At 40.5% G+C, this 27,675-nt stretch overlaps 1 protein-coding gene across 1 annotated transcript in view; it reads right to left on the bottom strand.

Annotated features, from left to right (window-relative positions):
- GPC3 (glypican 3) overlaps positions 1–27,675 on the bottom strand; it is a 441,123-nt gene that overhangs the window by 109,873 nt on the left and 303,575 nt on the right. Inside the window, exon 5 of the mRNA XM_033119596.1 lies at positions 21,320–21,445. Coding sequence (XP_032975487.1) covers positions 21,320–21,445 — 126 coding nt within the window. The remainder of the gene's footprint in view (positions 1–21,319; positions 21,446–27,675) is intronic.

The raw sequence follows: 27,675 nt of genomic DNA, 5'->3' as shown, positions 1-27,675 counted from the left end.
GATTTGCAGCTTTTTGTCACTTAACAAATATCTTGGACATATTTCCATGTCAGAACATAGAGAACTGCCTTGTACTCATTCCTTCATTCCTCTGTATGGCCCTATCATTATTTACCTAATCCCTTACTGATGAACAATTATTTCTAACATTTTGCTAATATAAACAATGCTGCAAAGAACATCCTTGTATACCAATCTTTGCATATTTGCATGAATATCTGTAAAAGATAGTTCCTAGAATTTAATCAATTTACATTTCTAATCCCAAATTATGGCATGCAATGAATAATTAATACTACTGTATGTTTGCATAGCACTTTATAAAGCAGTTTCATATCACTCAACTCATTTCAGCTTCTCAAACACATTATGAGGTGGATAGGGCAGACCTCATTATCTCTTTATTACTGAACATTTCCCAACTTCAGAAGATATTGATCTGATTCTGTTAGATGTTCTCTTTTAAGATATAATGTATCTGCCAATATTAAGGACATGCTCTGAAAAACCTGCATGGTAGCAGAGGGGATCAGGAAATCTAGTTCTAACTTTTATAATTAAAAGTCATCCTCTGAAAAGGAAAATATATTTTAGTCAAGTTGAAAAGAACATCTGATTGCATTTCTTCTAGAACGGTAGCCTAACACATTCAGCTTATCTAACTTTAAAAGTTAGTGAATACACAAAATCACCAACCATCAAATATCAATTGACTTGGGAGGTTGTATCGAAGAAATATAAAACAACATTTTTTATTTATATATAAATATTGTGTATATATAAATATATACACACACACACAAACATATATATATATAACACATATACATATGTATGTGTAACACACACACACACACACACACACACACACACACACACACACACACACACATATATGGGAATCAGTTAGGAAGAGGCTAGTAAACCTCTTCTTTTATGTTCGTATAATGCTGTCTGTTTAAATATCATCTCCCTCTGATGACACCACCAACTCTATCTTCTTTTTCTTTACACCTACTGCTGCCTTAAGCAGAGACCTTATTCACAGAAAAAGAGGTAAGGCTCATTATAAATCTTCTGAAATAAACTTCAGGAATGTGTCCTTAGAGACATTTCCTTGGATTTGTTCATATCGAAGCTTGCTGGCGACTTTTATGCCCACTTCTACAAAACAAACTTCTTTAAGTTTATTATCCTCATTGGAATAGTGCAAAGATATCTGCCAACTTAGTGATTTTGCACCATACTCCCTCTTCCAAATCATTTATACATATTAAATCAAATTAGTCCCACAGCCGATCGTTTGCAGCCCTACTATATTATTTTCTGCCATTCAGAAAAGTGCCCCTTTAGTTCTATTTTTGTGTTTCTTATCTCCAAACCATGGATAAGGAGCCAGGACTAAACACTGCTCCCCAATCCCATGGTGATTCAATTTTTTAAAAACAGCTTTGGGTTTAAAAGCTTGCCAAACTTTCTAAAAGTCGAAATAGCATCCACTGTTCCGCTCTATCCATGTGCTATTTAAATCCTCAAAGGACTCTAGTAAATTAAGCATGGTTTCTGGTTACAGAAGTGTTGGTAAGAGCTGGCCTGTGGCTTAGACGTAAACCTTGCCTTTATTTTATTTACTCCACAAAGCAGTAACCAGAAGTACTGATCCAACTAATACCTATAGCTGCTAAAATTTAGTGGCATTATTTTAAAACTCTGTGTTCTTGCACTATCCCTTTAGGTGTCTCAATACCTCTCTCCCAATCCTCAGTCTCTTTTCTGTTTCTCACCTTTCTATGCTTTTCTCCTTAGCCAGACAAAATATAGAACAGAATCTTGAAAGCCATGAGTGTTATAATGGAAGACTATGCAGAGATTAAAAGAACCAAGTGGATATATATGTGTTGATATGGAACCAAATCTAAGATACACTGTAACAGATACAAGTACTGGTTAAGAAAGTATGGTGTGATTCCATTTGGGGCAAAAATGGCTCCGCATATGCATTACTCTCAGATACTCTGTGTTCAAACATACACAGAAAATTTTTAAGAAATGGTAGTATCAATTACTTCCGATGAGTAAGGGAAGATGTTGGGGGAGTTTTACTTTCTTTTGTTATGTCCTTCCATATCTTTTACATTTTGTTATCTTTATAATAATTTATCTTTTAATAAGTGAAATTTTATATAGTAGTTAATTTTTTAAAGGCAAAAGAGAAAACACAAGAAAAGAAAAATTAAAAGCAGGGCTAACTTGAATGCGTATTTCAGAGCCTTTGGGAAATCCTTCTTGTTAAAAAGATTTATGTTGGCCATCACTAGTGCCACAGGCTAAAGGGGATTTCTTATGACAGAATGCATACTCGCATTTGGGCCAATATACACAATGTTGCCCTGGAATTCCTTCGAACCTCAGATGGTTATCATCAGGTCATACACTCTACTTTGTTAGATTAAACACAGCCTAAGTTTTCTACTCTTCAATGAAGTAACTCCAACCTGCCTGTTTTAAAAGGACAGTGTATCAGTGAGGATGTGAATATGAATACACATTATTATGAGTACCCTCTCTCAAAACAGAGGCAAAAACCTTATTCAAGTTCTTGCTCACCTGCTCTGTAGATGCCTAAAGTTCTTGCCTGATGGGAATCGAGGGCCTCCCTGAACCACTCGGATGCATCCTGACCTGCTGCCCTTGCAACTAAATGCATCCTGGGACTGTTCTGAGTTGTTCACGCTCCTTTTATGTACATTCCATGTGCCAGCCTATGTAGTCTGTGAGCTCTTTGAAGGCCGAGGCTTGGTTAGTTCCCTTTTGTACCACCCAGAGCACCTCGGGGTACTTATGATAATAATAGCTTTCAGCATTGAGTGCTTTCTCTGTGTCACATACCGTTCTAAGCACTGAGGAAAAAGAAAACATGTATACTACCGCACTTAATCCCCCTAACAACCCTATGAGGTAGATACTATTATTTTCAGCCCTTTTTTTGGTAGATGAGGAAACAGAGGCATAGAGAAGTGAAGTCACTTGCCCAAGGTCACACAACTAGTCAGTAGCAAAGCTGGAGTTTGAACTTTGTGAGTCCCTCTCCAGCTGCCTCTGGTCTTAACCACTATGAAACTATCACTTCCTTAGAAATAATCCATGTTGACTAAATATTTGACATTTCCTCACCACTCCTCTCCATTGTATAAGACAATTTACAAGCTACTTGTATCGGCCTACAAGGCTCACAACGGTGCCTGCAGTAACATCCCTTTTTACCTACTCAGCAGATTCCTGCTATTGCCCTTTAAAAGCCCTTTGGGGAGAGCCCTGTGTGTAGAGTTTCTTCTACCAAACAGAGGTCCACAGTATCACTATTCAGTGAAATATTTGCATTCTTAGGAGATAAGGTGTTGAAGGTAGAGAAATAAATAATCCACCACCACGCTACTAGACAAAGACCAAAGGCAATTTGAAATCTCTAAGGACAATAGGAAAATGAATGCTGGAGAAAATTGTGCTTAATGCCTTTGACACTTTAGCAATGCAACATATGTGATCTGCCTCCGGGGAATTTCATGTAACATGCATGTTCTGAGCTTCAAGCCCAGAGGGACTCAGAGGTGTCTCTGTAGCTTTGCATTAATTAATTAATTCAGTATTTCTTTTCTACTCCCTCCCTCTGTGCCCCTGGTGTACATGGCTCATGATAGGCTTTGCATGAGGATGAGCGATCATAGCTACAATTCTCCACATCCACAGACTGACTGCCCAGAGTGTCAGGAATGGGGACAACGTTGGCCATGGGGGATTTTAATAATGAGTTATCTGCTTAGTAACACTCATCTTTAATTAGATTAATTGTCCTCTCTCCAGAACATTGTTTCTTTATAAAGCTTTGAAATTGTTCTGGCAATGAATACTGGTCAGCGGAGGAGGAAAAATCAATAGAAGGAAGTTCCTACTTCCCAAATCTGAAGTTTTCGTAACTGGACATGTACGTGATGTAAGAAGTGTCACTTTTCAGCATTACATGTGGTGTCTTCTCCTTCCCCCAACCAGTTTAGTATCTGTTTAGCACAAAAATGACTGCCATAATACCAGGAACACATTATTTGTGAAGTGAAAAGAGGGGCGTGCTTCTGTTAGGCAGATAGGAAGGGGAGAAAAAAGGGTGTGTGTGTGGGGAAACCTGTGCAAAAGCCATAAAGAGAAAAGAAACCTAATTAAAACAGGACATCTGGGCATGCTTGTCTTAGGACAGCTGAAGCAAAGAGAGAACTTGCAGAAGAGGAATAGAATCAAACAAGCGTAAAATGGGCGATCTTTTCTTCCTATTTCTGTGCTGGCGGAGGCAGCAAGGGTGTAGTGGAAGGAAATCAACAAATTTAAATATAGACCATTCCAAAGGAAGCACCCTTAAGAGATCAACTTGTCCAGCTCACTTACTGTGGAGATGAAGAAACTGAGACCCAGAGAGGGGCTTTCCTAACAGCACAAGCTGTTAGTATCACAACTCCCACATTTAGAAGAAATTCCTTTCTTTAAAAGGTTCGTTTAATGCACATTGCTGATTTTGAACACTGCTGGTAATAATTTAGGACAGAGAAGCTGCTAGAAAATTGACTTTCCTTCTTCCCCTAAGCGTTAGAGTGGTGGCAAGAGTTTGAGAGCAAGTCTTAGAAAGACTAACTGCCCCCTACCTGCCCCCCCCAAATATTTGATTTCACAAGATTAGTTTGCTGCCAGTTATAGATGTCTACAAACAAGTTATAGACCTCACATTCTCAGAGTGCCATCTAATGGAAAAGCTCCGGTATTACATGTAGCCCCTTACCCAAACTGAGTGGTTTATCAGACTGTTTCTTTGGAAAGTACTCTGGCCGCAATAACCACTGTGGAAAAATGAAATGATTTAAAGAGCACAATAGCTTTAAAAACAAACTAGAACACAGGGTAGAAAAGCCATCTTATTAAGAGGTCTAAGAAGTTGTTCTTTCTTCTATTCAAAATGCAGTCTTAATTTACATAAATGAACAGAAAAATAAAGCAAAGGTGAAAATAGCTGAGTTTTGCAAATGTTCTTAATAAAGATAGCAACAATTTGCTTCCTATTTATTTATGCACATATTTGATGAAAAATGTTTTCATAATTGTCAGCACAGCAGTACCACTTCCAAGTAAATTTCAGTGAGGAGAGTACTAGAAACAGATATATCCACCATACTCCAAGAAATACCTCTGTTCTCAAACAGCCTTTCAGAAATTACAAATAGATTTTAACAGAAAGGAAGCAAAAGCTTGAGAAGAAACTAGGGAGATATAAACCCATTTATATCTTGTTTAGTGGACATTAGCTACATAAGGGAATAACTGTATTAGAATCGGATTTTAGACTTTTTTCAAACCTCACTGTGAGGAGGGACTAAAAGATTGGTCTCGGAATATAATCAAGAAGTCATTTAAACCTAGAGGAGCAACGCATATTTTCCCGATGGTGAGGAAAGCATGAGAAGTTGATATCACTGCCATAGGGAGAAGAGTCTATGTCTGAGGGGGGCTGGGCAGTCCCATGCAGAGACCAGAGAAGGGAAGGTAGAGAGAAAATGCCTGAGGTGGGATCACCTGAATGTTTATCTGAAGAAGCAAACTCTACAGAGGAGCCTGGAGGCAACCAGATATAAAAGTAAATAAGGAAGCAAAGGGATTCTTGTGGGAACTTCAAGATGTGTGGGAACGCAGATGGGAACTGCCTCCTGGGCTTTGAGCCCTGACCACGGGCAGTCAGGGTACTAGGCCAGGGCAGGCAGGGCTGACGAACCTTTCTGAGGAGTGTTCTAGAGGGGAACAGACCAATATGGAGAGGACTCTGACCTAGTTTAAATCTTACAATAGAAAAGTGTGCAATTTAAAGGCTCAATAATTGGGAAGGGGGATGTAACAGAGCCCATTGTGTAATGGGGATTTTTTATTCAATCAGCCCAAACTCATTTACCAACTCCTTCTAGCCCAGAGAATTAACCCAGAAAAACCAGATGTTTTCTTGTCCCACTGGAGTTAAACCAAAAGGAAATGATCTTTACCTGTTTTTAAGTTAGATTTTTACTCATGAAAATTTCAGAGTTGGAAAGGACCCTCAAAATCTGTCCAATGCCCTCCTCTTACAGATGGGCAAAGTGGGCCCCAGAGACACCAAGCAGTAGCCATTGGCATCACTGCGTGGTGGAACATGAATGGAGCTATACCTCTCCCCACATCGAGGAGCCAAGAAGAAGGGGCCAGAGAACAGGTCACATACTTCAACGACACATGAGAACATTTTATGAAAGTAACTGAAATTCAAAATAATGGTCAACAATTACATTTGTAAGAGGTGAAATTCAGGTTGGCAGTCATAGTTTACTGAGACAGTGAGGAAACCCTGAAGAGTTTGAGTTTCCTCATCTGTAAGATTAGGATAATGCCACCTGCATTGTTTTGAGGATTAATTGATATAATGAATGTTAATAAATTGAGATAACATAGGCAGTGTGCTTAGAAAAGTACCCAGCCCATCTACCTGAGGGCTCTTACCATCATTATGTGAAGGCACCGAACACAGTGCCTGACCTGCAGTAGGTGTTCAGTAAATTGAAACAGATTTACTGAGAGAGGTTGAATAAATCATGCAATGAAAAGTTGGGGGAAATTTCAAATCTGCCCATCCCTGCACTGAGAGAACCTGAAAAATGGAAGAGTCTTGGTTTTGAAGTATGTTCTAGCTAAAGTACAAGTTAAAACAGGGGTCGGAATGGTTTAGAATTAGGGGAAATGAGCCAGGCCAAAAGTACCAGAGCTCTCTTTGGTATAATGATTGACCGACGACGTGTGAGAGTAGCTAGCACTGAACTTGTGGGCCTGGCTAAAAGGAACTCTTCGGCAGAGATGTCCTCACAAAGCTCCCAGGGGACAGGGCATCTGAGGGGAGAACTTGCCGGATAGGACCTCAAATGTTTCAAAATTAATTTTAGTCCATTGAACAACAAATCATTTATGTGTGGCCCAGGACAGACAGCTAAGTTTCCCAAGTGACCAACTTTGGGTGTCAAAAGCCTATTGCACTTTCTCCTTCCCCTACATTTCACATTCCTCCTCTCTAGGATAGAAAATATTCTGCTTCCATTTTGCATAACTGTCACAAGAACTGAATTAGACAGCTCTTGAAAACACCCATACCTTTTTCAAATCTCTCTGTTCAGAACACTGCTTTATTTGTCTCGGGTCCCCACAGGGTCCACAACAAACATCCATTCTTTAATGCAGTGAAGAATAGGACTCTCAAAGCCCACCTACATTCACACTTCACTGACTCAAGACCAATTAGAGAAGGCAAGTCTGAGTTAGAGAAAAGTGTGACTTACGGATTTTTTTCTTGCGTTGTATTTCATATATATGTGGTAACACAAAGGACAGTCTCCTAAAATTTTGCTTTGGATGTCCTGTCATATCTTTTTTAATGAAGCGCCAAAGATCATATGCGAAGAACAAACTGTTTTCACATGAATGAGTACTGCAGAAATACTTTAAAAGAAAGCTCACAATTCCTGCCACTGTTTCCTTATGCTCTTCTCGTCTTAGCCACCACCACTTGCAGGCCTTAAAACCTTCAAAGTACAGGATAAGGCTTACCCATATTCTTGTTTCTATCTGTCTGTGGGTCGGTCCTCTGTTTCACCCAGTGCCTGCATACAATAGGCACTCAATAACTGAACTGAGACTGAAGGCCTCACCCAAAGCTCAGCTTAGGTGGTGAAGGCTCTGACTTACTCTGCCCAGCTCTTGTCAGCCTATTTCCCCTGGGGTCTTACTCCCAGATCTGCAGCCAGTGACTGGGGATTTGCCCTACACTATACTTTTGTCTGGGCCCTGCCAGGAACACCTGCCACTGTGGCCCACCCACTAGATTCCACCACTCTGGAAACCAATGTCTACCTAGAGAATGGTAAAGTTACTTCCCTGTGCACCAATGAATATCATTATTCAGGTGGTGAGTCACTTCCCACTTGGGCCAGCCAGACAGGTGAGTTCTCACAGCCCGAGCACCACTCCTTCCAGGCCCTGTACCATCCCCATGGACAAATCACTGGGTTCCCACACTGAGCCCATCCAAGATACATACCTGCTAGTAATATTGATTTGTATCACAAACCCTTTTCTTTCTTTTCCTTTTTTTTGTTTTTTGTTTTAGGTATTGATATTTTCCTTTCTGCAGGATATAAATGAGGGATTACACAATCAAAAGATATGAGTATTTTTAATTGTAATAGATTTCAGATTGCTTTCTAACACGATGGTGGCAAGTAACACTCTCGGGAGCAGTGTATGAAAGTGCCCATTTCTTGCCATTCCTTCACTTAGATGCTTATTGATCCTTTTAATTTTCTTGCTATTAAGATTTTATTATTTTTAACTTTTAATTAAATTCACTGGGGTGACAATGGTTAGAAAGAACAAGACACATAAAGAAAGAAACAAAACCTCATAGACACAGACAATAATTTAGTGGTTACCAGAGGGTAAGGAGGGCGGGAGGGATAGTAAAAGAGGACAAACCCTTTTCTAATAATGTAAACTTCAGCCCATGCCTGGGTCTGACTGAGTGAGGTTTTACTGTTGTAAAAACAAATCTTCTGACATACCTCTTACATTTACTATGATCAAGATAAAAACTCTGAGAGGGTTTCAAATCCAATGAAGTTTCTGTTTGGGGGTCAAAGGATTTACTGTCTCCCATCAGTATGCAAATTCTCCCAACAGAATGCAAATTGCTCTCTATTCAGTACTTACCTGTTAAATATCTACATAGCCCTATGCTCCATCACAGAACCCTGGTAGTTGGAGGTCTGGAATTTTCCAATGCTCTGGTCCACTATCTCCAGTTTGGACTTCATGGACCAGATCCTGGTTTTGGCTTTGGTGAATCTGGTCCTCAGAAAATGAAATCTTTAACTACTGACTGTGTTGGATTCCCCTACAAACCTGTGATTGAGAGTGCAGCTCTACCACTTCATGACCCATCTACAGACACACCATCCTACATCATGACAGCCAGAGCACTGGCAGACGGGGCTACTGTGGCTGACAGGAGGGAGAAGGGACGCAAGAATATGGTGACTCAAATGTTAGGCTTGCCCGGGAATGCTGAAAGGTCTTGTCTGCACAAAGTCGAACTGCTACTTCTGCTGTCTTCTTTTAAGATCATTATCAGAGCCCCAGATTCCAGGCTGCAGTCAGAGCCCTGAGGTAGTAGAAGGAAAAACACTCAGCAAGTCAGTGTGGTGGAAGACAGTGGCGATGCTGGGCATCAGCAGAGTAGCTGGCACAGAGATACCAGCACAGGGGAAAGTGCCCACTGCTACCAGTGTCTGACCATCACAATAGTTCTGCTCTAGGCAGGCCCAAGCCTGGCACTGCTGCTGTCTAGTTGCCAGCAATACAATAAAACTAAAGAATAATAGAGGAAAGGAAAGGTGAACCGAAGTGCAAACCACCCCCACTTGAACTGCCCCAGTAGCTGCAGGTGCCCTCAGCTCCTCAACCCTTTGCACCTGCTCTCCTGCCAGAACAAGTGGCCTATTGTGTGAGGCTGAACGCATGGAGGTGCTAAGCAAACAGGAAGTGACTCTCCTGATCATAAAGTAGATGGGATTCCAGGAAAACTTTACTAAGCCAAATAAAAGTGACTGTAAAGCACTTGGTAAAATGTAAACTGCTACATAAATACTTAATAAAAGCTCACGGCAATGCACAGAAGGACAACTAGGTCAAAAATTATCCTTAGCCTGGAGGGTCTCTGAAAGAGTGAAAATTGTCTCCCCCACTCTGCTTTTCTCAGCCACTTTGTATTTCTCTTCTCTTACCTGCCCTTTAGCCCTTGGCACTTCTCTAGATGTCTCTTTCTCCTCTCTGACATATCTCCATGGTTAGAGGGCTTCTAATTTTCATTCTGGGTGGTTGTGTCAAACATTATTTGGAGCAATAGACACAATTCCACTTCTTTTGCTCAGAAGCCCATTGGGGTTATGCGGTGCTTTGGGGGAGACATTTTTCTTTAAGGTTTAATTATGTGAATTTCACCATAAACTCTCCAATATCAGAAACTGAGAACAACTCTGACAACATCTCAAATAGCCAAACTACCTGCTCCCCTGCAGCCCCAGAGATAACTGGGGCTTACTGAAAAGCTCACTGCTGTCCTAATGAGAATGCTTATACCCTGGGGCTCCTTTGGAATCACTTTCACTTTGGTCTGTTTGGAAAGCCATCAGGGAAAGAACTAGAAATTTAAAGTCATAAAGGCAGCTTTACGGGATTCCTCCTTCTTTCAGAGTTCTTCTCCCTTAAATATCTTTGTCATAGGATCTCATAACCTGTCAGAGGTGGAAAAAGCTTTAGAGGCCATTTTGTCCAACTTATTTTATGAATAAGAGGCTGGAGGGCAGTGACTTGCCCAACGCCACACAACCAGTCCATGGTAGAGCTAGGACCCAGGCTGGACTTCAAGGTAGGACTAAAGGGGTCTCTTCTCGCATAAGTTTCAAAACTCCATGGGGGATACACAGACAATGGCTTTATTATAAGAGCCATGTGTATAGAGGAGATTGAATGGAGGGCTGGCCATGGAGGGGGATGGCGGTCATCAGCTCTTTCTCCCAGGGGATGCAACCTTACAGCCTCGGGTAGATCTGAGAGCAGAGAAACAGGGTAAGAGAGGCCGGAAAGGTACTGCTACTTTACTGGGCCTGGACTAGGGGAGAGACCAAGGAAAGGGCAGGATTTAGTAGTACAGGCCACGGAAAACCTAGCCAGAACACCCATTCCAGGTCTGCTGGACTAGGGAGGAAAGCAAGCTTAGGTCAGGATTTCCATCAAGAACAGGAAGAAGTCAGGAGGGCTTTGAACCCATGAAGGAGAAAAGCCAGGCATTTGACAGGCAGGGAGTGTATTGCATAAGAGGACACAGACTGCCTGAGTTTGGATCCCATCTCTCCTACTAGTGCTGTGGCTTTTGGTAAGTAACCTCATTAGGAAAATGGGGGTAATAATAATGTCCAGCTCAAAAGGCTGTCATGAGGATTAACTTAGTTAATGCACACAAAGTGCCTAGCACTGTGCCTGGCACACAGGAAGCATGTTCCTAATAGCTATCATTCCCACTAACTATCTCTACTCTCTCAGTCCTACTTTCTGAAGTTTCACTGCACCACCCTTAGACAGGATTTGGGGTTGGGGGACAAAGGGAAAAGAGAAGTGATTAGAATGCTTAGGGAGGCAAAGGTAAGAGAAGTTAAAAAGCGAAGGCAGAAAAAGCAACAGAATGGGTGAGCTGCAGCTCCCCCAGCAATCCTTCATTCCTCCACTATAAATAAAGCCCCTGCAACTCCACCTTTTCTGCATACTTAGTAGCTGCTAGAGGCAGAGGTGCCAGTAGACGCACAGGACTTGGGACTTTCTGTGCCTAAACCGGAAAGTCTCGGGCAGACTGGAACCGACTACTGATCACTGTAGGGGCCAAAGGGTGTTTGCTGTTCGAAATTACTATTTGTTATAACCACAGCGCAGAACACTGCTGCTAGATGCCATCCACTGGGGTTTAGAAAAGCTGGGTCATCCAGAAGCCATGTATAGGAATTTTTAATGGAACTCTCTTCATGTCTATGAAGCAAAAAAAAGTTTCTTAAATAAATGGGTTTACCAGTGGAACATTAGCCAGTTTGATGATTGTCTTTAGCAGGACATTCACACAGCAATAGCCTCATTATCAGTGACTTTTATTTATTTGCTTTGATTCTCTGATGTTGTCTTCCTCCAAATTCTATTCCCAGCACTGTTATTATATGTGTTTAAAAGTAATAAAACTGCATTTATTTTAAAATGCTGTCACTCAGATTTTTCATTAATTTAAATTGATGCTCCCAATCCCTCAAAGTTATTTCCTTATCCGGGGCCAATTGGTTTATTCAGCACTATGGACCAAGTTTTTTAAAAATAGAATTTGTGGGGACAGGTGGATCTGCTTAAGGAAAAAAAAAATTAAAAAGTAATATTTCTGGAGAGATGTACAGAGATACTCAGAAAGCTGCTAAAGGGTCTGTGTTTATCGAGACAACTCAGGAATGCTGTGTTAATTAGTCAACATGTAGTTCCATTTACTCAGGGTGCAATTCCCTCCATATCCGATCTACTTTTCTACATTAACACATAATAAATGGAGGGTGCTTTGTAATTTTCAACGATATTTCATATGCGTTTTCTTATTGAAGTCTCACTACCCTATGAGGTAGGCAGGGGAGGTGTTAATTTCCCCATTTCACAGAAGGAGAAAACAAAACACAGAGAGTTTAAGTAACCTGCCCAAAGGTACACAGACATACCATGGGGAAGCTAGAGCTGGTACTCAGGTTTGTTACCAACAAGTATGTTTGTCGGCTCATCCATTGAATTTAATAAACATGTATGGAGAGTCTACTCTCTGCCAGACAAACTAACAATGAGAAATACAGATGCAAGACACAGTACTTGCCTTGAAGGAACTAGTGGAAGAACAGAGACAGACTTGTAAATACAGGGTAACTGGGGATATGCCAGAGGGACACCTACATGCTGAGGTGTCCTTAACCCAGACTAGGGCATGGAGCAGGAGGATTCAAGCTCCTCAGAAGAGATCCCACTGAGTTAAGGATAAGTAGGGGCAAGCCAGCCCAACAGCTATTTTTCTGGCCCCTTCTAGCATGGTCCTTGTTTTAGTCCTCCCTAATAGTATTTTGAATTAGCTTTTCAGCCTGAGCTCTTGTGTAGCACAACCCCTATATGTCCCTCCAACACAACGCTGGTGTACCCCAACCTCGGGTGAGGATGGCTTACTCTGGCTCCTGTTAACAGGGACCCATCCCAGCTCTGAGCCTGAAGCTGTTCCCCAAAGTAAGAAGTTGGACGAAAGGGGCAAATGAGTGGCTCAAACCAAGGTGGTTTAAAATCTATCTAACATGTGGATCAGTAAAATATGAGGGAACAAAAAAAATAAATAAATAAAAAAATAAAGGGAAGCTCCTGTGACCCAGGAGCTACAAACTGAAATAAGTTTTCCTTCACAGGAAAATGAAACTTCATTATAAAGGTGACAAACCCAAGGATGAAAGCCAGACTCAAGTAAAAGAATAAAATCCATTGGCTTGAGAAATTGGGAAATCATGACTGATTTTAATGATCTCTTCCTCCTTTTGCACAAAGGCTAACCCAACGGTGACAGAAAGGACTTTAGAGCATAGGGCAACTAGATCTGACCTGCAACTAGACCGATCCTGCTTTCCAGTGTAAGTAATTTCAAGACTGCCTAGGTCAATCACTGTAAAGAAGTCCTAGTAGGAACTGTTGACACTGTCTTTGTTATAAAACAAGATAATGAAGGGAGGGAGGCCAGCCAGTACATACCTTCAGATCAGGGGTGTCTAAACTTTTTTCAATGTTTTTCACCACAGGCCATAGGCGGTAAAATACACAAACAGCCGGGCCACTCACTCGAGGGCCACTCACTCGAGGTGAAGTACGTATTGCCTCACCTGGTTTATTTAAGGAAACTAAATATATTGTTGGAATTTGCTGCAGGCCAATTAAAAATGGATTGCGGGCCACAGTTGGCCCGCGGGCCGCAGTTTGGACACCCCTGCTTTAGATGCAAACAACTCTCACTTGATCCCTAGTAGACCCAAATGCCCACCCCAGCATTTGCACCAACCAGGACCAGGGATGGGGACTTTGATGTTTTTGCAGAAGAGAGAGGAAATAAGATAAAAATGAGAGGGAGTAGATGAAGCTGTGTTTCTGAAGAATTAAGACACGGATTATTGAAGGGAGCTAAAACTCAGGCCTAACTCCATTTATCTTCCAGCAAAGAACTACAATGGCCATTTTTTTCTAGGTTTGTTTTATTGAGTAAAAGCAATCATAGCTACCATTTCTGGAGGACCTACTGTGTTCCAGGCACTGTACTGTACCCTGCATTTCACAATCTTCCTGAATCCTCTCAACAATCTGTTAAGGGGGAAATGATTGACTCCACTGTACATATGGAGAAACTGGGGCTCAGAGAAGAGAAAGCTAATATGTCCTGCAGCAGAAATCCAAACCCAGGTTTGCTGACTCTAAAGTTGTGTGCTGAAACCCTCTACTCTGATGCTTCTTATGATTGCCAGGTAATTTTGAAATTTGCCTCTGTGTGCTTTTTGTTAACCCCCAATTCCTTGGTTATATTTCTATCAGCAAAAATAATCTGAGAAACTCAAGCAATATTTTGCAATTGCTTAAGTATAGGAAGAAAGGGCAAAAAATGGGAGAGCTGAGTTTTTTTCAAAGGAGCCCCCAAAAGCTCATAGGCTGGGGGATGAACTGCGACCAGTGTCAGTAAAGAAGTGGCACCTGCTGGTCATTTCCTATGGCCCACAGGGGAGAGAAACCACCATTACAACCATAACGGTCACAGCACCAAAGGAGCGGGAAGGACCTAAGATCAGGACGATGGCAGGAGGCCCCCAAGACAGAGGCTTCCTTAATAGACCTCTTCCTGCCCCTCAAACTCCAAGTCTCGAGTCTGTTTTCTTTGATGCTCAGTGACCAAGTACCAGAAATAACTCTTCCGTGTCACAGTAATTAGATGGAAATGTTTCGAATGTGTTCTTTGTGGAGATCAGAGGCATTCTGATAAAGTGACACTGGTATCACTAAAGGTACCACTCATCTTATTAGGAAAAGGTCAGGAGACTTGTTCTGTCCGGAAGCCTTGCTTCAATCAATTCTCCACCTACCTTATATGTTCTCAGGTGTGAATATAAAGTAAGGACAGATTTCAGTTTCATAGTCTACCAAAACTGTGTTGTGTATACAGCCCAAACCGTGCTGTGTCCATCCATGGCATTATTAAAAATATTATATTTCTGGAACTCCTCTTTGGAAACCCCATTTAAAGCAAGTTTTAAGTGTCACGGGAAATATACAGCCCCATTATTTCATCCTCTAACCCCAAATGGACCCCAAATGGTATGAACCCGCTTGGTCAACTGCCCCATTCAACAGTTTGGTTCCCAAAGAACAACAGATATTTCCATAAACTCCAGTTTACCTTTACAGGCAGAATGGACTGCACTGCCTCACCCCTGCTCTGGACACTCACCCGGCCTATTCAACCACACAATAATGATGTGATAGCAGCAACAACAGCTATCATGTATGCAGTGCCGACGTGACAGAGCACATCTTCACAGCAGCCCTGTATAGTACGTATTATCCGCATCTTACACATAAGGTAACAGAATTTGATGTTAAATGACCTGCCCAAAGCACACAGTAAGTGTCTGAACCAGAATTACAATCTCCATCTATATCATTCTAAAGACTGTTCTCTTCCCAGTATGCACCAATCACCTGGCTCAGGTTTCCTAACCTCTCAGGGTTTTCTCACTATAATCCTCAGCCTACACCACTGATGATCAAGTGGCTGAGAGCCAACAACTTGCAGGCTGCAGGGACTGGCCATGTGCCCTCGAGGCTTCTCCCAAAGAACATGGAGATAAATGTTTTGAGGACTGGCAGCATCAGTGGAATCAGTCTGTGACCTACCAAATCACCTGCTTTGAAGGAGGCAATAATATTTAAAGGGCATAGGAGCTCTAGCATGTTACATTAATAATTTCTTAAAAGCAGTTACAGTTCTTCATGGACCCATCTCCTAAGCCTTCCCAGCTAAACTAGAAGAGCTCTGGTGCATGGAGCAGTGGTACCAAGAAGAGATAGGACTTACCTCTCCAGAATCACATTTTGAAGAAGAAATTGTGAAATGATATTTATTTGTTGAGGATACGGCTATGCTGGGGACTGCCTTGGAGGCCCCCAAATGCTCTTCACATACCGTGTTTCCCCGAAAATAAGACCTAACCGGAAAATAAGCCCTAGCATGATTTTTCAGGATGACATGCCCTGAACATAAGCCCTAATGCGTCATTTGGAGCAAAAATTAATATAAGACCTGGTCTTATTTTCAGGGAAACACGGTAACAAAATGATCCCATTGAGCACAGGTGGGGCTGGCATAAGTACTAATAGAGCACAATCTGCTTAAAGTAATAACTTATCCGGCCTTCAACAAGTGGCTACAGATGTCAATGATAAGCCATGAAAATGTCCCCTCCTGCTACTTCAGACATGACAGTTTACAAGTACAGCCCATTCTAAATGTGGCACGCCATATTAAGCTCTGTCAGTAGGATGAGCTGGATTTTCTTTACTGAGTTCTGAAGGTAGAGGTACTATATGTGACACCATAATCTTAAGGGATAAATGTCACTGCATTGCCATAGAGTAGGTCCTGAAAAATAGCTGTCACTAAAGACTAATTTTGATATAAATGTATTATGAAAAATATGCTACTCTAAGCCCTTGGAGGGATTATTACATGGGGGGTACACACAAAACTTATCTGTCTTACCTTACCAGGATTGGAAAAAAATCTTTAGCTGCCATAAGTATTTCATGCTATATCAAATTAAGTTATTTTCTACATTATCCATTTTTCCTTCAAAGCCTGTCTATGAACAATCTTGACTTACCCAAAGTAAGGCAGAATACATAAACTGCCATACTAAAGAGCAGTATTATATTTCATAACTTTTCATCTAGGGCATACTCTCGGGCCAACATAGCAGGTCCCCAAATCAGAAAGAATGAAGTGTCATGTTTCTGCTTTCAGGAAAATGAAATGAAATGAAGTCCAAAAATGTCTGAGGGAGACCAAGAACTGTGATGATAGTGATAAAACAAATACTCTGTTTCTCCTCCCAGCCTTTCATAAGCAGGGCTTCCTGCAGGATAGGGGCAAAGGAAGAACGATCTACAAGAAGAAAGAGCTGGGATGTTGAAGACTGTACCTCAGTTTCTAACCTGCAAACTGTCATGACAGGGGCAGCTAAGAAGGGCTACTGAGCCTTGGTTTCAGCATAATTTTAGTCTGCCTTGCGCCTAAACAGGCTCGGAATCAAATGACTTTAGCACCTGACTCAACGCCATTGAATATGATTTCCATTCTCCATTGTTTACTTTCCTTCCTGTGCCTCCTTCCTCTTGGCCCCGTATTTTATTTTATGTATTTGCTTCCCCACTGGTGCTTTCATTGGCTATCCCATATTTAAAGTTGCATGTTGTGGGGACAGAACCCCAAAAAGCAGTTTCGAGGCTCTAGGCCTCACATAGAAAGGTGCTGGCTCAGGTAGTAAATGGCCATCGACTGTGATCAAATGGCCATCAGCTGTGGCTAGTTGGCCGTCAGCTGTAACCAGTGAGCCATTGGCCACTAATATAACTGCTGTGGCTACGCTAGCAGAAAATGGGGGCTAGCAAGAAGATGATGGCTGAGCCTGCAAGCGGTGCAGTGAGGGTTGAGAACTGCGTGGCTCCTGTTTCCTGTGTCTCCAACCCAGCCGCCAGCGAGAGTATAGAGATATGACTCCCCTATCTATAGCTCCGTGGGTGTTCCTTTTTGGCCTCACCATATCCTGCGTTCTTATGTGGGGAGGGGGAGCAGAGACCCCGCAGGCCGCCCCGCACGACACCCTGCATGACAAATGGTGCAGCAAGCAGGGTCTCCTGAACGACACATGTACACTGCCTGCAGCCCTCTGGAGAAAAGCTACCACATAAATCTAAAACAGCACCACAAGAACAAAAACCAACCAAACAAAACCCAAACAACAAATAATTAACAACCTATTTTAGCATGAGAGCTTGGGAGCTATATACATAGCAATTGTTGCATATCACTGGCCTGTCCTGATGTGATTGGAATGAGCTGTGCATGTGTATGTGTGTCTGAATATGTATACACTCCAGCCTATAGGTCTTTTCTCCACTTAATTCCTTTATCACCAAATTGAAGATTCTGAAGATCTTTCCATTTTGCTATGTAAACTAATGAAAGACTTGGTAGTGCTAGAAATAGGTCTCTCCCCCCACTCCTAAGTCCTCAAAATGTAGCGTTCTTAAAATAATTACATTATAAAAAGAGAATCAACTATTCCCCCCTACCTTTCCTGGAAGATAGGGGGTGAATAAGCCATTTTGTTCATCTCTTTTCTTAAAAATTATTTTGCAAATATTAGAAATTGAGTGTTAAAGTTTCTCTGTCAATAAGTTTTACTTATTGATATGCCACTGTCTATTCTTCCAACCCAGCAGAATAGAGAGAAAAATAGTCTCCTTACCCTATTTTTCTGCAACATCTAGGTTTCGAGACAAGAACAAAACTCTTGAAGAACTAAAATAATTGCTTTGTATGTTTCTGCTTCTGCCTTTCCAATTAAGCACAGAAATCCTAGAGAGGCATTATAAACATTGGAGGACTTGTCTGATCAGTGGAAATAAGGGAGAATTCAGTGTGTGTGTGTGTGTGTGTGTGTGTGTATGTGTGTGCGTGTGTGTGTGTGTGTGATTTCTTGGGTGAAATGGGAATCAAGATTGCATAGGCAAGAGAGGAGTCACCTTCACTACAATTTGCCCCTGCAGATCTCAAGGAGTTTATTCTGTAATGCCAGCTGACCCATGTACTCCACTGAGAGTCCCAGAGTCATCCTGAGAAAATGCAAAATGAATACTGATTCATAATTGACAGGAGTGGCTATGTAGAACTGCAAGCCAGACGATAACAGAAATATTCTGGAGCTGACATCTGGATCCAGGCCCTTCCAGCCCAGCAACATGGTAGAGGAGAATCAAGACCAGCTTAGGACTGAATCACAAAGGGAATCCCACTAATTCAAAAGACGTAGGCCTGGGAAGAAATTCTTTGGAATGAACTAAAACTGGATCATCTGCTATATCAGAAGATATATCCAGTTGGTTACAACAGTTGCTCCAAATAATCACAACAATGAAGAAACCAGTATTAGTGCTGACTGATAGCAGGTGCTCAGATATTGGTTAAATAGTAAATAAGTGAATGATCGATTACATTGATTAAATGTATTGCAAACTAAAATTTCTTTTTCAGTAAGAGACTGTGGTTAGAAGATATGCTGCTTAAAACAAATTAGTATTCAGGAAGTATTCATTTTTCACCATATTAACTTACCAGTGGGTAAGTCACTGGGATGGTTTCTCATCAAGTTCATGCAAGAACATATTTGGCCTGTGAGCATTTTCCTTTTAAATATTATATTCTTTATACCTGTTTTAAAGCATCTGCTTTTTATAAAACCAAATATCAACTGCTTTTCTCTGACAACTTAAAAAATATGTCATAATAGGTACATTTTCATGATTCTACTCAGTACCTGATGAGCTTTTAGGATGATAAAGACACATTATTTCTCCAGAGTGGAGTGGGCTGCATGGGGCCACTAATCCTTCCACCCTGAGTCACATTTGCTAGAGGGAAGTCAATCTCCATGCAAGTTCAGTGCCTCATCCAGCCATGGCATGCCACCTCAGTCTCATTAGCACCTTGTTCCATTGTCCTAGGTCAGTAAAACAGCTAGTGAGTTAAGAAACAAGAGTGTTTTACTTTGTATTGGGAAGAGGAGGGGTGGAGGGGGATTGGAGAAAGAAAAGAAGTAACATGAATTGAGCTCCCAATATGTACCAGTCTGTTAGGGCCTTTAGAGTTATAACCTCACATAATAGTTACAATAACCCTGTGAGATGCCCTTCCTTTACAGAGAAGAACTGTGAGACGTTCTAAGCTAAGTGACTCACCCAAGGCCACACACAGTAAGTAGCAGAACTGAGATGAAAACCCAAGTTCAGCTGTCTCCAAAGCCTTCCTCTGACCACTGCATTACATTGCTAATTAATTTCATAATAAATCATGATTTGTTAACCTATGTCTTGATATTGGTTTGACCTCAAATGTAAGCTCCTCAAAGTAGGTAACTTCCTGTTTTGTTTACCCTCATATCCCTAGCACCTAGCTTGATGCCTAACATATAGTATCTCAAAACACAAATGTGGAAGGTAAGAATGAATGAATAAATCAATAAGGAAAAAAACACACATATTGTCAGAGCCAGAGGGGCTCTAATCCAACCACACCATTTTTTAGACGGAGAAACCAAGGCCCAGAGAGGTTAAGTCAGTTGTCCTCGGTTAAGCAACTAATCCGTGAAAGATTCAGCACTCACAAATAAAGAAACAAAAATTTATAGACACTGACAGTGGTACATGGTTACCAGAGGGTAAGCGGGGAGGAAGAATAGTTGAAGAGGGTAAAGGGGGTCAAATATATGTTGATGGAAGGAGAACTGACTCTGGGTAGTGAACACACAATGTGATATATAGATGATGTATGATAGAAATGTACACTTGAAACTTACGTAACTTTACTAACCATTGTCACCCCAATACATTTTAATTAAAAAAAAAAAAAGATTCAGCACTCGAGTTTAGGTCTTTTCTGTATTTTCCTCTAAAACATGCTACCACTTGTACAAACATTTTTGAAAGCATGTTCATCAACTCCATGTGGTTTCCTAAGCATTCTACCTTCCTGATTTAATTCCTTAATTGCAAGCTACTCCTTACACATGCAAAGCAACAGTTAAGAATATCATTAACCAACTAGAATGAAATTTCTGGGAGGACAGGAAATTTTGCCTGTTTACTTCAAGATGACTGGCACTGAGAAGGTGCTCAGTAAACATTTGCTGAATAAATGAATATATTATTTCCTTTCTAGCAATGAGCAAATTCTTCATACATGATGAATGTTAACACAGATTATACCAACAAACACTCAAATGATCAAATATTTCAGTAAAATTGCTCAGTGAAACAGTTCTCCTCTATCCTTCCCCCTTCTTCTTTCCTTTACCTTTATCTCTAAAAACGGGGAAAAAATGACAGTATCTATTTCATAGGATTGGTGTAAGGATAAAGAGAGTTAATACAGATAAGCATTAGTGTGGTGCTTAATATGGAGTTAACTCTCAATAAATGATCACTATTAGTATGAATATGATTTATTCAAATAAATCAATAAACAAGGACTCATATAATGAGGAGATTGAAGAAACCAAAGACAAAAAAGAGTTGCTGCATATTTTGTAGAATCCTCCTGAATACATCATTCTCTACGTGCTTCAAAGTTTGTAAATTCTGAGGGCTATGAGTTATAGACAGCATCTGGCATGTCACAGATGCTCACGTGTATATTTGTCCTAGAATTTTTCTTGCGAAATTAACAAAGGCAGAAAGGTGACATAAATATATGATGATTATTCCTCAAATATTGCTATATTTATCATTCAAAGAACATTACCTTTCCACGAGTTCTTGTCCATTCCAGCAAAGAGTGTCGTTTTCAGCCACAGGGCTATGGCTGCAGATGTAGCCAGGCAAAGCACTATAGAAGCTGATGAAAGATTTCAACTTCTGAATTAGTTCCCTGAAAGAAAAAGAAAACATCTGTGCATAAGAGGCAAGTAAACCCAGTATGAGAAAAATTTAATTTCCTTATCAGCATGACAGAAAGGCTCTACCAGGCTGATTAGAGCAATAAATGATTTTTAAAGACATTCTTCACTACCATGCCACAATTTAGTTTTTTTTTAAAAATCAATAAAATGATATTAGAAAAAAGTTGCCTGCCCTTAAAAGCTTCTGCACAGCAAAAGAAACCATCGACAAAATAAAGAGGCAACCAACTGAATGGGAGAAGATTTTTGCAAACAGTGCCTCCGATAAGGGGCTAATATCCAAAATATACAAGGAACTCATGAAACTCAACAACAAAAAAACAAACAACCCAATTGAAAAATGGGCAGACGACCTGAAGAGACATTTCTCCAAAGAGGACATACAAATGGCAAATAGACATATGAAAAAATGCTCAACATCACTAATCATCAGAAAAATGAAAATAAAAACCACAATGAGATATCACCTCACCCCAATCAGAATGGCTATCATCAACAAGACAAATAGTAACAAGTGTTGGAGAGGCTGTGGAGAAAAAGGAACCCTCATACACTGTTGGTGGGAATGCAGATTGGTGCAGCCACTATGGAAGGCAGTGTGGAGGTTCCTCAAAAAATTAAAAATAGAATTACCGTATGACCCAGCAATCCCACTCCTAGGTATCTACCAAAAAAATCTGAAAACATTTATCCATAAAGACACGTGTGCTCCAATGTTCATTGCAGCTTTATTTACGGTGGCCAAGACATGGAAACAACCAAAATGTCCTTCGATAGATGAATGGATAAAGAAGTTGTGGTATATATACACAATGGGATACTATTCGGAGGTAAGAAAAGATGAAATAGGACCATTTGTGACAACTTGGATGGATCTTGAGAATATAATGCTAAGCGAAATAAGTCAGACAGAAAAAGCAGAGAACCATATGATTTCACTGATATGTGGTATATGAACCGAAAACAACAAAAGAACAAGACAAACAAAAGATAAACAAGAACTCATAGACACAGACAATAGTTTAGTGGTTACCAGAGGGTAAGGGGAGTGAGGGTGGGAGATGAGGGTAAGGGGGATCAAATATATGGTGATGGAAGGAGAACTGACTCTGGGTGGTGAGCCCACAATGGGATTTCTAGATGATGTAATACAGAACTGTACTCCTGAAATCTACGTAACTTTACTAACAATTGTCACCCCAATAAACTTTAATTGAAAAAAAAAAAGAAAGTAATGAAAACGAATTAACTAATGACACATGCAACAGCATAGATTAATTTCATAGGCATCATCACGAGTAAAAGAAGTCAGGCAGAAAAGACTAAATACTATGTGATTCCATGTATATAAAAGTAAATTTGAGAAAAAAAATGAATAAAGAATGAACATCATGTCCCCAACAAAAAAAAAAAAAAAAAAAAAAAAAAAAAAAAGAAAGAAAGAAAAGAAAAGAAAGAAAAAAGTTGCCTGCCATATAAGGTATTGTTCCTATCAGAAGGAAGATTTAATTCCAACATTCATTTTCTAACATGTTCAGTTTCCATTTTTTGTTCAGAATGCTGTTACCTACATTCTCAAAGGTGCTGATTACAAGGCACACTGGAGCGCTACATATCTTTTGGTTTCTGAGTGTAATTGAGTGCATTCATTGTAATTTACAATGCTATTACCCTAGAGATGCCCCCTTTCCATGTAGGCTCTTGCTAATAGTTGCAGATCAGAATTGCAGGACACTCAGAGCAGTATAAGCTCCATGAAATTCTCCTGACAATGTAGTCAGAGAAACTGCTAGAGGAGGAAGGTTTCTTTGCACATTGTGGTTCCTATGGGAGGAGGGAGTAGATCCTACTATATTTTATTTGCTTTGGCTTTTCTGCTATATATAAGTGTGTGTGTGTGTGTGTGTGTGTGTGTGTGTGTGTCAGCCACACACGCACACAGAGACAGAGAGAGCATGCTATCGTATTATATATGCAAGCACACACACACACACACACACACACACACATTAAGTACCCATCCAAACTTCCTGCCTATTATCTTGTTCTAGCTGTACATAGACACACAAAATAAAACGCTAAAGACTGGAGAGAAGTGAATATGCTTATAAAGAAATACTAAAACATCTATGTAATAGGTGTCCAGTAGTAAACAAAAATAAAATACTCTTTGTTTTCTAAAGCAATGTTCCTGGTAGAAAGGAAGTTAAAGAGTTGTTCATATCCCTGACTATCTTAAGTCTTTACGAGGTTTTTGGAGACTCTGCTCAGGGAATTTGCTGGCAGTGGAGTAATTACTCAATATGGTCTCCAGGCTTAGAATGGATTGGCCTGATGCATAGGCCTCTGGAGGAGCCAGAGATCTGAATCTCATTTGGACACTGGTGGAAGTCCTGAGCCCAGAAATGCCTTCTGGGGGTTGTTCTCAGATCTAGCCCAAAGAGGAATACTGATGGAAATTATTTTCTTGCATTTAATGTCATTTTCCATTTGATTACCATAAAACAATTCATTTCAACTAATGATTTAAAAGAGAAAGAAAGAGCTTACAATACTCAGCACATCTTCACAAAGGCTTGGGTCACAGTAAAGCCAGGGGGATAGAACAACTCAAGAGAGGTTACTGAGACACGTATAACTCCTGATACCCAACAGTTGCTTCCTACTATGCTCAAACCCCCTCATAGCCTACTCCTAGTGGCTGAGTTCCATCAATCTCCAAAGTGAAGAGGCTTAACACAGGGCTCAGAAAATAAAAGTCAATGTTATGGTTTCTCACAGAAGAAAAAGATGGGTTCAATTAACGCTAATAGGAGAGATACCCTGTTTTACAAGGTAATAATACAGTTCCCAAGAGTGGAAACTGAAATTCTAAAGGCTAAGGCTGAGTAATTCCCTACTCCATGAGGAAATGGAATATGGCTATTAGTCTATAAGAAACGATAGCCCCTCTCTTTAATGAATGTGTTTCCCTTAAGCCTCTTCCTACTTCCAAACTCTCTCTCACCAACATACTACATAGCAAGAAAAATTGAACTCATAGCAAAGCCTTCCAATTTGACTTCCCTAGAAGTTAAAAGAAAACAACCCAAAACACGCTGAACTTCTCCCAGCCTCCCAACTCTTGATGTTTTCTTACCCGGTCATAAAGATCATCAAAAAATTGGAGAGGATTCAGAGAGTCTATCTAAATGTCAAGGGGGTGAGGGGCTGCAATAAACATAAGACCTGAAAGGATATTACTTGGTGAGGTCAAGATAAAAGTCAAAAACCACAAAGAATGTGAATAATGTGAACACAGTCTGGGTCATCATGTTCTAGAACTTGGGAACCTCTTTGAAACTTAAACAAGGTTACCTGGGGAAATAAAAGGCCATCCTACTTTACAGGGTACTCATTACTGTCACAGGACATACAAGATGTACCTAGGAAGAGGCTGTATTTTGAAGACATTTTTCTGATTTCATTAGTTTCAATTTAGAACACAGTTCATTTAGCAACCATGCTAGATGGTGGTTGGATTCTCAGAACAGCCCCTTAAAACCTGTTTGGAGTAGCAGCTAAGAGCACTGATTTTGGAGTCAGACCCACATGAGTTTCAAATGCCAACTACTCCCTCACTTGGCAGTAAAACCTTAGGCAAATTCTAAACTTCTCTGAGCCTTGGTTTCCTTACCTGTAAAATGAAGCTAATGATCAGTCGCTGTGAAGATTAAATGAGACAAATGCATGTAAAGTGTTTCGCATAGTATCTGGCACAGAGTAACCCTCCCACAATGTGAGCCATTTGGGTTACCATTATTATGAGCCTGTATCATAGAAATATACTATACAGGGGGTACCAAAAATGTATACACATTTTAAGAGCTGTTATCTATGCTCAAGCAGTAGTTTGCCGTAATCAGAAGTGTCTGGACTCTGATGGACACTGTGAGCACCTCTTGTAATTGCAGAAGTCAAACGTGACTTGTATTCATCTTTTGTTATCGCTATATATTGAGTATTACAATTTTATTATAGTTTTCCTGTCTTTAAATGTGTATACATTTTTTTGCACCCTGTGTATATATAGTATATTTCAGATGAATTTATGCATGAAAAATAATTAAGATTTTTTTCAAGTTCCAGATAACTTTATGTGTACAAGATAAATAAATCCTTCATCTTTTGAGATGGGTATTAAAAAGTACAACCATGTTCTCTTCCAAAATATTTTTCCTGAGATTCTTTCCCAAAGAGTAGCTATCTATTGGACTGTGTAAACCACTGAACTAATCTGGCATAGCAGTTAAAATGGTCTTTGCCTGGTAGGAAGGTGGTAGTAGCCTTCACAGGGAATTGTGTCTAAGAATTGGAAGGAGCATCACATGTCGAAGGCCAAGATGAAGTCAAGTTTAAAAAGGTAGAAACTGGAACCCTCATACATTGCTGGTGGGACTGCAAAATGGTACAGCTATTGTGGAAAACAGTTCGATGGTGAAAGGTAAGCATAGAGTTACCATATGACCCAGCAATTCCGTTAGGTATATATATCCCAAATAATTAAAAATAAGAACTAAAATAAATAAATGTACATGTATGCTCATAGCAGTACTATTTACTACAGCCAAAAACTGGAACAAGAGAGATGTTCATCAACTGATAAATGGATAAACAAATACATATTCTATGTAATGAAATATTATTCAACCTTAAAAACAAAAAAAGTATCGATACACGTTACAACATGGGTGAAACTTGAAAACATTATGCTAAGTAAAAGAAGCCAGTCATGAATGACCACACATTATATGATTCCATTCATGTGAAATGTCCAGAATAGGCAATTCTAGAGAGACAGAAAGTAGATTAGTGGTTGCTTAGGGCTGGGGGGATGAAGGTTGGGGAATGACAGCTAAAGGTTATAGGATTTCCTCTTGAGGTGATGAAAATGTTCTAAACTTTATTGTGATGATTGCATGACTCTGTGAATACACTAAAAACAGTTGAATTGTATACTTAAAATGGGTGAATTGTATGGTATGTGGATTATATTTCAGTAAAGCTGTTATTGAGATATAACCCACCAAAAAGGGTAGAGAAGAGGTGACATGTCTCAGGGAAAGAGAGGCTGTCTACTAGGGGAGGGATGTCCCTTGAACAATGGAAGGAGACAGTCAGAAGAGCTGGGAAAGAGCCAGGTTTGGATGGGCATGAAATAAAGGCATGGGTAAAGGGTGAGAAGAGAAATTTGTATGAGCTGCAACTTCAGCACTGCAAGAGCTATTCAACAGTGGTTAAAATCTACTTTTCCCTTCATTTTTAAAAACGAAGTGTGTTGGTTTTCTTTCTCACTGTAAAAGAAATATATGCTCCTTAAATATTTTCTATATTTAGAAAATATAGAAAGGAAAAAACCTTATTCATAGTCCTACCAGCCAGAGACAATCACTGTTAATATTTAGATAGATTTCCTTCTAGACTTTTCTCTCCAATAAAGTTTTATGTTTCTTTATCTAAAACCTTTTCTGCTTGATAGGTTTGTACACTGAGTCTTTTTTGGTTCTTGGTGTATATTATTCCCATTAGAACTCACTTATAATCCAAGATTGATTTGATTAGAAAAGAACCTCAGAAAAATGAAATAAATGCCAGTGTGGGGACAGAGTCCCAGAGAGCAGTCTCCAGGCTCTCGGCCTCACATGGAAAGGTGCTGGCTTGGTTATTAGATGGCCATCAGCTGTAATCAGATGGCCATCTGCTGTGGCTGGGTGGCCATCAGCTGTTACCGGTTAGCCATTAGCCACTAATATAACTGCCGTGGCTACACTAGGGGGTTGGTCGGTTGGCAGAGAAGCAGACGGCGGATTGCGGCTAACAAGTGCAGTTAGCAAGTGCAGATGGTAGATTGCGGATCGTGTGGATCCTACTTCCTGTGTCTTGCCTGGCCGCCAGAGAGACTGGGGTACAGGAAGACCCCTCGTTGGGGTACTGGCGGATGTCTGCTTTTGTGTCTCAGCCAGCCGCCATCGAGAATACAGTGGTATGACTCCCCTGTCTGTGGCTCTGTGGGTGTTCCTTTTTGGCCTCACCATATCCTGCGTGCTTGTGTGGGGAGAGGGAGCTGAGACCCTGCATTGCAGCCAGCTCTCAAGTAATTCCCAGCGCCCACCTTTGGAAGAACAAAGAGCAGGGCTCTAGCACATGTAGCACACTGGCC

This window comes from Rhinolophus ferrumequinum, chromosome X (assembly GCF_004115265.2).
Source record: "Rhinolophus ferrumequinum isolate MPI-CBG mRhiFer1 chromosome X, mRhiFer1_v1.p, whole genome shotgun sequence".
NCBI classification, from domain to species: Eukaryota; Metazoa; Chordata; class Mammalia; order Chiroptera; family Rhinolophidae; genus Rhinolophus; species Rhinolophus ferrumequinum.
Note: the sequence above shows the minus strand (reverse complement) of the source record. Positions and strands in the feature narration are given on the sequence as shown.